At 41.4% G+C, this 12222-nt stretch overlaps 1 protein-coding gene across 4 annotated transcripts in view; it reads right to left on the bottom strand.

The window, feature by feature from the left end:
* TSPAN5 (tetraspanin 5) overlaps positions 1-12222 on the bottom strand; it is a 218781-nt gene that overhangs the window by 39563 nt on the left and 166996 nt on the right. For all 4 annotated transcript variants that reach the window (XM_056567067.1, XM_056567095.1, XM_056567085.1 and 1 more), the window contains one exon: positions 2523-2693. In XM_056567067.1, the coding sequence (XP_056423042.1) occupies positions 2523-2693 (171 nt within the window). The remainder of the gene's footprint in view (positions 1-2522; positions 2694-12222) is intronic.

Below are 12222 nucleotides of genomic sequence, written 5' to 3'. Positions count from 1 at the left end.
TCCCCCTTTATTACCCTCTGTGCAAATTCATCACCCCCTCTTTACCACCCCCTGTGCCATTTCTATCCCCCCTTTATCTCCCTGTGCCATTTTATTCCCCCTTCATCAAATCATCCCCCCTTACCTCTTGTGCCGCATCACTTCTCCCCTTCCCTCCTCCCCCTGTTCTTCTTACCTGGCCAGCAGTCTCAGGTGCAGGGGCTCTCAGAGAGTTTGTCATTCTCCGGACATCCTCAGCTGCCCACAGCCGCTGCTCTCTCCAAGTGCAGCGCAGAGGACATCAGGAGAACATTAAACCCGCTGAGAGCCCCTGCACCTGAGCCTGCTGGCCAGGTAAGAAGATCAACAGGGGGAGGAGGGAAGGGGAAAAGTGATGTGGCACAAGGGGTAAGGGGGGATGATTGGCACAGGGTATAGGGGGAATAAAGTGGCACATGGGGGATGAAATGGCACAGGTGAGATAAAGGGGGAAAGAAATGGCACAGGCAGGAGGGATGAAATGGCACAGGAAGTAGGGCTGGGCGGTACAGCGGTTCATAGCGAATACCAAATTTTTTGGGCTGCACGATATGAGTTTTCCCCCATACTGCAATACCGGTTGGGCCCCTCCCCCTCGGGAATGTATTATCAGCCCAGCGCAGCGCTGTCCCCACATCGGGGAACTAATCCTACGTTACCCGCCAGCACTGTTCTGCCCCCCCCCCCAATTAATGATCAGCCCAGCGGGGTACTACTCACATATGTCACCCGCAAGCACTGCCCTCCTCCTCTTTGTTGGGGGCCGCCGGGCGCTGGAACTCTATACTGTACGCCAGTGGTCTCCAACCTGCAGACCTCCAGTTGTTGCAAAACTACAACTACCAGCATGCCTGGACAGCCAACGGCTGTCCGGGCATGCTGGGAGTTGTAGTTTTGCAACAGCTGGAGGTCCGCAGGTTGGAGACCACTGCTGTACACTGTATACCTATGCCCGGGCTGCAAAAGATAAAGAAAATAAACTGTAACGCACCTACATCGGCCACGCGCTGGGGACGGGAACGTCGGACAGCCATCAGCCTATCACCGGCCGGAGTGATGTCCCGCTACGGCCAGTGATAGGCTGAGCCCACTGTGATATAAGAAGCTCTGGCCGGCTTCTTACATGACAGTGCGCTCAGCCTATCACTGGCTGGGGCGGGACATCGCTGTGGCCGGTGATAGGCTGACGGCTGTCCGATGTCCCAGTTCCAAGAAACAGCGTATGGCCGACATAGGAAAGTTAAAGTTTATTTTCTGTATCTTTTGCAGCCTGTGCATAGGGATACAGCGTACAGCAGTGGTCTCCAATGCTGGCAGTTGTAGTTTTGCAACAACTGGAGGTCCGCAGGTTGGAGACCACTGGCGTACAGTGAGTTCCATCGCCGGCGGCCCCCAACAAAGAGGAGGATGGCAGTGCTTGAAGGTGACATCTGTGAGTAGTACCCCGCTGGGCTGATCATTAATTGGGGGGAGCAGAACAGTGCTGGCGAGTCACATGATTTGGGGGGGGGGTCCCATGATTGGGGCGGGGGGGGGGGGGGCGTAAGTAAAAAAAAAAAGAAATACTGTGATACACATATTTGCTCATACCGTCCAGCCCTAACAGGAAGTGGTAAATAGAGGATGATACATTTGTACAGGGGGTAATAATGGGGGGGGGGGGGGGGGGGGTGAAATGGCACAGGGAGAAATCAAGGGGAAATAATTTGGCATAATGGGTAAAGGGGGAATTAAAATTGCACAGGGGGAATTAAGGAGAAATTATGTGGCACAGGGGGTAAGGGGGATTATCTGACACAGGGCACTGGGAAATAAGGGGCAAAGGGGGATAAAGGGGGAATGAAATTGCACAGGGTATTTGAAAACTGGGAAAGAGGGTGATTTATTTTTTTATCCGGGGAAGGGCTTATTCACATTTATTTTATTTTTTTTACTTTTCCATAGGAGACTATTTATAGACTATTGTTATTACTGTTTAGTGCTATGCATAGGCATAGCACTGATCAGTGATACTGGCAATCTACTTTTATAGTCTGTCCATAGAAGAAGATCCCCGAAGCGACCTCAAACAGATGAGCGTAGCTCCACCACCATCTTGACCCATCGGACTGGTGCAATCGTGCTGTGGGTGGTCCGATGAGTCACTCAAAGCTCCCCTACTACTTCAGATGCCATGATCAGTATTGATCATGGCATCTGAAGGGTTAATGCTGGACATCAACGTGATCACTAATAGCATCAAGGACTTACGGTCTATGAAGCGAGTGCAGTTCCTGCATTTGCTTTATAGTCTGAGTGAGAGTTAAGATGTACATCTGCATCCTGAGGTGCCAAGTACCAGGCAGCCAGGGCGTACAGGTACGACTAATTTAATTGCAGAATGTTTTAGTAACCTACTTCAGGCTTGACTCGCATTGCTATTATTATTATTATTTTCATGGTAATATTTTGGACATCATGAACATTTATAACGTATAATAACTGCATGCAAAACTATTACATACGTATTCTTGTGTGAAGTCAATGAGGTTTTGCAGGTCAATATCGTCTCTGTATGCTTTGATGTTGCTGTTGATAAATATATACAGCTGATCCTTAATCCAGTCTTTAAATACAAATGCTAGGACACCGGCTGTGAGCTCCAAAAAGAAAATAATTCCCAAGAAAACTGAAAACTGTAAAGAAAGTAGAAAGAATTATGATTATGTGTGAATTGATAACATGTATACATTTTGCTGAACCACAGTGACTTCAAAGCGATACTTTTTACATGTCATGTCGAGATGTCAATAGTTTTGATTGGTTGAGGTCTGGGTGCTAAGACCCCTAGTTATTGGTAGACTAAGCATGGAGAAGCACGCAGCTTGGCTCTCCCATTCTCTCTCTTTGCTGCAGGAGATAGGCTTAATAGAACCAGTCTCCTCCAGCAAGCTGGGTAGAGAAGAACTCAGCCAAGGTCTTCTTCTAGTTCCTTTCAGTGATTGGTCTGGGTGTACAGACACAACTTTTGACATGTCTCTCTGGAATGTCAAAGTTTTTTAAAAGGACATTAATACTTTAAGCTATTCACTAAACCTTGTCGTTTGCAAAATCTTTTTTAATATAGGTTATACCATTATATGTATATTTGTAAGGATGGGTTCACACCACGTTTTTGCAATACAGTTCCCATATACGTTTTCAATTTGAAAACCGTACAAAACCGTATACACTGACTCTCTATTGAAAACCGTATGCCAAAAAATGCATTAGGTTGTGTCCGTTTTGCATCCTGTACAGTTTTGTCAGGTTTTTTTTCCCGTACCGAAAACCATAACCTACCACGGTTTTTGGTGAGGGTGAAAAACCATAATGAAAGGTATAATTTTTTTTTTAACATGGGAGTCATTGGGAACCGTACGTGCGTACGGTCCCATCCAGTTTTTGACTTTGCACAGTTTTTTCTTTGAATTTCAATCAAACAAGTGAAACTTTATTCATAATAGAATGAAAAGTTAAAAACGTATACGTTTTTTTTCTTCTTAAAAGCGGATGCAACCAGACATCATTTTTCAAACAGTATGGATTATGGATTAAAATTTGTACACACGTTTTGATACAGTTTAGTCAGGTTTTGAGGTATCAAAAACCTGATTCGGGATCTGTATTGCAAAAACGTGGTGTGAATCCAGCCTAATATACATTGGTTAAACAATGTGTATATTTTGGGTGAAAAAATGTTGTCCCTCCAGCTATTGCGTATTACATGCGTGTTTCTGTGAAGACAAAATACAGGAAGTGTAAGCGGACAAGCAGGGCTCTGTGCAGTCTCCTGGCTTGTCAATCAGCCTGTTGTGTGACCCAGGAGCATGTCACAGAGCCTCAGTGAACAGAGCCTGGCTTGTCCTCACTGCACAGAGCCCTGCTTGCCCAGACTTCCTGTATTTTGTCTCTTCAAAGAGACCCACCCAAAAATATACACATTAATTTTTTTACCAATATATATTACAAATATACATATAATATTATCTACATTATATTAACGAGTTTTGCAAATAAGATTTACACTTTAAAGAGTACCACTTTCCCATTCACTTGCTTTTAAAATTATGAACATAAATATGTTTAAAATGTAATCGAAAAGACGGCCACGAGGTGGTTCTGTTCTGTTCCCTGCCACAAATAATACAGTGAGTTTGGTCTCGTCCCAGCCTGGCAGGAGATCAAACAGCACTGCAATGATGTGAGGGCGGGAGTGGTCCCCTGGCAGGCTTCAGTGATGTCATGTCTGCTGGGAAACGCCCTCTTTCTCCTGCTGGGAGATTGCACTATGTGAGCAAGAATAAAAAGGTATGATACAGAGTTTTTCAAAGCTCTGAAATTTTTCAAGGGTGGGAGGGGTGTTAGGAGTAGTTAGGGAACATAGCCTGAGTTAGTTTAGAAAAGTTTATTTGGTGCTTTTTAAATTATCCATAACATACTGCATAAGAAGAAGAATAAACTATGTCGGGGTCAGGCATGTGTGCAGTTGATTTATTCATAGTCTTTGGGGTCAGCAAAACATTATTTTATCTTTGTAACTGTGCTAAGTGGGTAAGTATTGAGGTAGATTTTCCCACGACATAACTGCATGATGCCACTTGGTTTTTACAGCAGCTGGGGGCCAGTGATGACTGTATTCCCATTATACAGTCCCCCTGGGTATAATTACAGTTCACTGCAACACAATAGTATATATGAGATTGAAAAATCACAGTTCCCTAGACTAAAAGTGTAAATTAAAATGTATTAAATATAACTTAAATATTAAAAATTAGAATAGACTAGAATAGATTTTTTTGTGTGACTTCACTCTAAAAACATGGATAAAAAGCAACATGGACGAACATCCACATGTTATATACTGATCTATTGCTTCTCAGCACAATTACAAAAACTTACAGGTAGTTAGTATACATATTGATCAAAGTGTACAAGCCCACTCGCCATGTCAAGGCCAACTGATTCAGCTGGGTCCCTAAATTAAAACAGCATGGCGATGGGCAGCGAACACCACCACTGCCGCCCACAGGGGAAAAGACCCAATGGTCAGGCAGCCCCACTGCTGCCAGACCTAACCTCTGACTCTGGAACATGGTTAGGTAAATATATGATGAGTTCACACTGGTGTGGTGCTGTGTGGCGGTCATTGTTGCAGTGGTACTGTGTTTGTGGCTGCTGGCCCATTGGGTCTTTCCTCCTAAGGGCACAGGTGTTTGTGGCAGTGGTGGTCACTATCCAACGCCACAGCATTTTAAGTTAGGGACCCATTTGAATCATGTCCTTGAAGTGGCAAGTTGGCTAATTCAGTCTGAGCAAAATGTATACTGCGCTGAGAAGCAAAAGATCTATGTACAATATGTATGACCATACATATTTTTTTCAAAATTTATGATGAATTAAAAGCCATCAGACAAAACAGTTCTGGTAAAGTGCTAGGTTGGACTAAAATGGGAATGCAGTCAGTATAAAAAATGCGGTGATGGGTTTGCATGGATAGACTATATTAACATAAAGGAGCTTATAAAATAAAAATGTCTAATAAGGTTCTACACAATGTTGAGCAAAAGCAAGTGAAAGGAATTCCAGGATTTAAAGCAACAATGTTAAGTGAAACATTAAAGGAGTACTCCGGCCCTAGACATCTTCTACCCTATCCAAAGGATAGGGTATTAGATGTCTGATCGCGGGGGACCCACCACTAGGGTCCCCCACAATCTCTCCTGCAGAACCCCGTTACCAGCCTCACAGAGCAAAGATCGCTCCATGTCTGATGTCACGATACAGGGGCCGGAGTATCGTGATGTCATGGCCCCGCCCACATTGTGCCGTCATGCCCCACCCCCTCAATGCAAGTCTATGGGAAGGGGGCTTGAAGGCCTCCACGCTCCCGCCCATAGACTTGCATTGAGGAGGAGGGGCATCATGAGGGGCAGAGCCGTGACGTCACGATACTCCGGCCCCTGTATGGGGAGTCATCAGACATGGAGCAATCTTCGCTCCGTGAGGCTGGTGACAGGGGGTGCTGCAGGAGAGATTGTAGGGGTCCTCAGCGGCAGGACCCCCAGGATCAGACATCTTATCCCCTTTCCTTTTGATAGGGGATAAGATGTCTAGGGCTGGAGTACCCCTTTAAGAGATTATCTTGATTTACTTAAGGAAGAGCTTGAAAAGACTGAACATGATTAAAATGAGCAAAGTGACTTCTTGCAAGGTCAGTCAGAATATTTGGGGTCCCAAGTTATGAAGCGTAAAAACTTTCAGCTGAGTTGACTGATTGAGAGCGAGATGTAAAACTGTGGAAAGAATTGTCTGACAGCTACACAATTACAATCAGGGAGGAAATGAAAAACAATATGGATGTTCAGACTAACAATGCAGAAAAGTAATGTTGGAGCATTGCCTGTTTTTAAACAAAGAGAAATGTAACTCCAAGAACAATATTCAGTCTGGAGATGGATGAAACTGTATCTTGTAACTATGAATAAAATAAGACAAAAATGCTGAAATTATGGGGATGTCTTTTTCCATGCCCAGAGATTACAAGTGGATCAGTATAAGGCTGTGTTCACATGGCGCAAAATTTGCGGAAACACTCGCAAAACACGGGCAGACATTCCACAAATAGCAGCCATTGGCTGGAACATTCTGGCGCTAGGACCACTCAGAAATGCGCTCTCTCTCCGAACTGCTTCTGCCGAAAGAATGAACATGTTCAATTTTCCATGGACAATGGAATCGGAATTTCTGCAGGCAAAACATCTCTGGGACTCTGCAGCTGCAAAGTTTTTCTGCCGGATTCTGCTCGGAAATTCCGTCACATGACCAAAAGTCAATAGTTATGACTAACTGGACAAGTCTAAGAGAGAACTGGAACGCCAGAGAGAAGACACAAACATTCACAAGGATGTCTATCTGTTTAGCTGGCAGATCTACAAACACAAAATGGGGAATTATTCTGCAGAAATTAGTTTATTAGTTTGGGGCGAATTTATTAATGTTTAACAACAGAAAAACCTAAAGGGAGGAAGACATGCCAGTTACTTAAATATAGGCTGCCTAGAAAAAGTGCCACGTGAAAAGTTCTGCAGATGAAATGCCAAATTCTTAACTTACAGAAAAAATTTGGACTTGAAGAAAATTGCCTGCATAAAAGCAAAGAAAAGAAAGCAACATTAGAAGGAAAAATGTCTTCCATATGATGTTGCACACCACGCTGTACAGTGTCATCTGAAGAGCTTGCCAGAAAGCCCTTTTACATGAGAAAGTAACACAGACATTCTCAACCAATTATGAGTGAAACCAGCCTTTCTCTCTGGGTCCTGCGTTATGCTATAGGAAACCAAGAAAAAAGCTCAATAATCAGAATAGATCATCAAAATACCAACTAAAGACCAGTGTAGAGGTTAAACCACTGCCTGTACACAAGAAAGGTGTAAGGAGACTTTCGTAAATCAAAGCGGCCTAGTCAATAAAGGTTAGCCAAAGTGAAGGTTAGTTAAAGGGGTCCTCCGGTGGAAAACTTTTTTTTTTTTTTTTTTTTTTATAAACTGGTGCCAGAAAGTTAAACATATTTGTAAATTACTTCTATTAAAAAATCTTAATACTTCCAGTACTTATTAGCTGCTGAATACTACAGAGGAAATTCTTTTCTTTTTGGAACACAGAGCTCTCTGCTGACATCATGACCACAGTGCTCTCTGCTGAAATCTCTGTCCATTTTAGGAACTTTCCAGTGCAGCACATGTTTTCTATTTTCTATGGGGATTTTCTCCTACTCTGGACAGTTCTTAAAATGGACAGAGGAGTCAGCAGAGAACACTGTGGTCATGATATCAGCAAAGAGCTCTGTGCTCCAAAAAGAAAAGAATTTCCTCTGTAGTATTCAGCAGCTAATAAGTACTGGAAGGATTAAGATTTTTAATAGAAGTAATTTAAAAATCTGTTTAACTTTCTGGCACCAGTTGATAAAAAAAAAAAAAGTTTTCCACTGGAGTACCCCTTTAAAAGGGTTACACTAGAGCCAGTTGAAAGACGTATGTTTATATTGGCCCAGCAAATAAGATTTCTTATACAATAGTGGCTACATTTGTTTCCATACCTGACTGTGGCCAAAAGTATGTTCTGCAAATGATAAATGTTGTCTCTACATTATGCGCTATGAGGTCAGAATATCCTCAAAACTAAAATAGAAGGCAAGAAGCAGAAAAAGGTTTCATAGTCTGATGCAAATACCAGAAAGACCACAGTGCTCTCTGTTGACTCCTCTGTCTGTCTCAGGAACTGCCAAGAGCAGTAGCAAATCCCCATAGCAAACCTATCCTGCTCTTGACAGTTCCTGAGACAGACAGAGGTGTCAGCAGAGAGCACTGTGGTCAGACAGAAAAGAAATTCAAAAAGAAAATAGAGTTAAGATTTTTAAATAGAAGTAATTTACAAATCTGTTTAACTTCCTGGCCCCAGTTGATTTAAAAAAAAAAAAAGAATTCACTGGAAAACCCCTGTAATTTATCCTGGACAATGTCATTCCAGATTTTCTGAGTTGGCAACACATTTTTCCTGCCTGTTGGCCTCATCTTTAAAATGCCCGTCACTACGCATTTCCTGGATCTTGGCTACTTTGTTTCTTTGTAGATGCCCTCTAATGTAACATTAATGTTGGCAACCAATTGTCTTTCCCTTTTGTGCACAGAAAACGCTGCTTAGTTTTATGATTATATGTGGGCCTACTGTGCTGTAATTCAGCATTTTCTTTCTGATATTGTAAAAAGCAGGAGCAAGTCCCCATAGCAAACCTATCCTGCTCTTGACAGTTCATGAGACAGACAGAGGTGTCAGCAGAGAGCACTGTGGTCAGACAGAAAGGTAATTAACTTACTGTGGAGCATACAGCAGCTGACAAGTACTTGTCGGGTTAAGATTTTTACTTAATAGAAGTAATTTATAAATCTGTTTAACTTTTTGGCACCAGTTGATTTAAAAAAAAAAAAAATTTCACCGGAGTACCCCTTTAATTGAAAGAACACATGGTCATAGTAGGCACTACCATAGACCTCATCAACACCCATGCCTGGCCAACTCCAGAGAAAGTGCTCACAGCAGGGAGTGCTGTCTGTGTTCTGCAGGAGACTGGTAAACTGTGGACACTTGTAGACAAATGTGTGTTTTTTTTTTCAAGAGGAGTGGTACCTATCTATTTGCAAATTTATGCAAAATTGTAGCGGAGTAGCACTCCTGAAATAATGAAAAAGCAGGAGGGTGCTAGCAGACAAAACCCGGTCCCAGGTACTGTATACAATATGGAGAATGATTCTGCGGCACTCCAAAGCATGTGGTCAAAAAAAATTGGTTAATTCCACTAGGCAAGTGCAACGTTTCGGTCGGCGACCGAAACGTTGCACTTGCCTGATGGAATAAACCACATTTTTTCCACTGCATGCTTTGGAGTGCTGCAGAATCATTCTCCATATTTGCAAATTTAGCTATTGACCTAAAACACATATTCAGAATACATTCAGCCTTTTTCCAATTTTGGCTTATCATAATGTGAAGAATTACTAGTAGACAAACTGTACAATAATATGGCAGCTGTCTTAGGCCAGTTGTCTGATAATGGCAGGGATACTGAGTCCTTTCATTCTAACATGTTTTGCACAGCATAATGTACTGGGTAATACTGTACTACCATGCACAGCAGCGAGTTCTTCAGTAGTCTTGGCATACCATACTTTCTTTTACTACTGTATCATTTTACTATAGACAGCCGGCTGTGAACTTTCTTCAAGGACGAAAGTAAATGTCACCAAATGGACCAATGGATTCCACCAACCAGTTCCACTTCATGTTACATGGAATCACATTTTGATATGGTGCAAATATTATATGTATTCTATGATTTTTATAAAAAGGAAAGCCTCACGATTACTTTTTTTCTATACTGACAATATTAAAATATAATTTATATTTTACCACATATTTATATTTACTTTGAGGTAAAGGAGACATGTTATTCTGTAGGTCAGTATGATTTCAGCAAAATTGTAATAAACTGACCCCTTAAACCAACTTTTCCTTGTATAGAGCTGTACAAGGGTTCATATTTTCCAGAGGGAGCTGTAGTTTTTATTGCTACCATTCTGGAGGAGATGTGACTTTTGGTTAAATTGTTAATCTCTGTTTTATGGGAAGTAAAAAGAAACAAAAAACAGCATTTCTAGCAATGGGTATTTTTTCTCTCTAACAGCATTGTTCATCTTGAGAAATAAATCTTTGAACTTTTTTGCAACTCTTATTATGTTTATTTTAAAAGGATTTTTTTTATTTATTTTTTTAATATTGGGTTTTTATACTTTTAAAAAACATATTTTCCACACTTTTAGGTCTTAAGTCTCAGGGTGTAATAGAAGTACAATCATTACAATCATGGTTGCCCAGACACTCTTGTCTAACTGTCTAGATGCCATGGTCACTATTGACTTAAGCACCCAGGGGATTAAAAACCCGGAATCAGAGTCCTCAGTACACAGCCAGCAATCACAACATATCTCAGATTCTGAGTTTGCCTCATATTACCTCAGAACATTTCTGATGTATTAGTACACTGAAATACATGAAGGATTTAAAAACCAGAATCTAGACGTTGCACATATTGCCTTACAGTTACATGACTCTCAACAGAATGAAGGGGATGCTGAGCTCCAGTGATCACCACATTCCCTTCATTGACTATACAGGCAAACCAACTTTTCTGTACAGACAACTGTGCCGTATAGTCTCTGTTTAGTGAGAGAGGATAAGCCCCAGTACCAGGCATAGCCACAACCATATGCCCAAGGGGCCTATCATTAACATAAAAAAATAGTTAATTCTTGTATTCCTCAAGACACATCTTCTCAGAGAACTCTGCAGATTTCCATTCCTTTCTTAATATGAAACAATTGATCTGTACACTACCATCCCTCGTCAATGGGTTGTTCTCCTACATAGTCCCTGAATACAAATCAGACTAATGCTACTACATACTGTGAGACTAATGTTGTTACATGCTGTTACACAAAGGGTTTATTCATACGGCGGAATTGTGCGGAATTTTCACACAAAATATTCTGCACGGACATTCCCATTAAATTCAATGGGATTCTGCTGCACTCTTTACACCGCAGAATTTCCGTGCCAGATGTTTATGCTGCGGAAATTCAGATTCCGGCATCTTCAGAAAGAATAGACATGTCTATTCTTTTTTGCGGAATCTGCAAGGAAATACATTGCCGTCTATGAGATGGCGCATTTTCGAGCGGTCCTAGCTCCTGCCAGATTGGGCAAATGTGTGGATTGTCCGCACATGTTGTAGCATGTCCTACTTTTTTCAGTTTAAAAAAAAAAAAGTCCATTGAAGTCTATGAAGTATTGGCATTAAAATGTATCCGTATACGTTTCTGGTTTTATCTATATTACATCAGTATGACATCAGTATTTTATCTTTATTGCATCTGTTTCTCAAACTGTAGTTTAATTTCCCACCAGTATCTACTATCGAGAAATACAGATACAATACTGAAGCAATACTGATTAAACTATTACTGAAGGCATATCATCCATCATTTGTCTGTATTTCGGATTCGTAGTATGGATGCATACCAATATGCTTGTTATTTATGGGCAATACAAGCTATTACTAAAACATACATGTACTCATTCAGTAAACATCCCTGTTTTAGCCTTCATTGGCCTAAATGGCAGCAATATTTTTCTTAAATGGCAAATAGGTACAATTTTGTAGATTGGTGAATGCAGCCCAATTCTGCATTTACTGCATTTGCTTTTAAGACTTTGAAAGGTAGATAGAAAAAAGTTCCATTGGTATTGGAAAGAGTGAAGGAAAGGTATTCCAAGACCTTTACTGGTACAATTCATTTAACAACACTGTGACTGCAGTTTCTTTGTAAGGTTTTCCTTGTCGAGCGGAGTGCAGATAATGGAATCAGAATTGCTGAATGTCACTGCTAAAGAAGTAACATTCTACACATAGAGAGCCATAGTATATGACCTTTTGTATGCAACTACTGAGTTATGTGGTTCATTGAAAGGAGAGTGTCCTTACATCTCAGTACACATTCTACTGTCTTTTCTGTCTAAACAATTTCAAGTGGTGGAAATGAAAGGAATTAAAAGTTATTATGTATTTTA

This window comes from Hyla sarda, chromosome 1 (assembly GCF_029499605.1).
Source record: "Hyla sarda isolate aHylSar1 chromosome 1, aHylSar1.hap1, whole genome shotgun sequence".
Taxonomy (NCBI): Eukaryota; Metazoa; Chordata; class Amphibia; order Anura; family Hylidae; genus Hyla; species Hyla sarda.
This window is presented reverse-complemented; position numbering and strand designations above follow the sequence as displayed.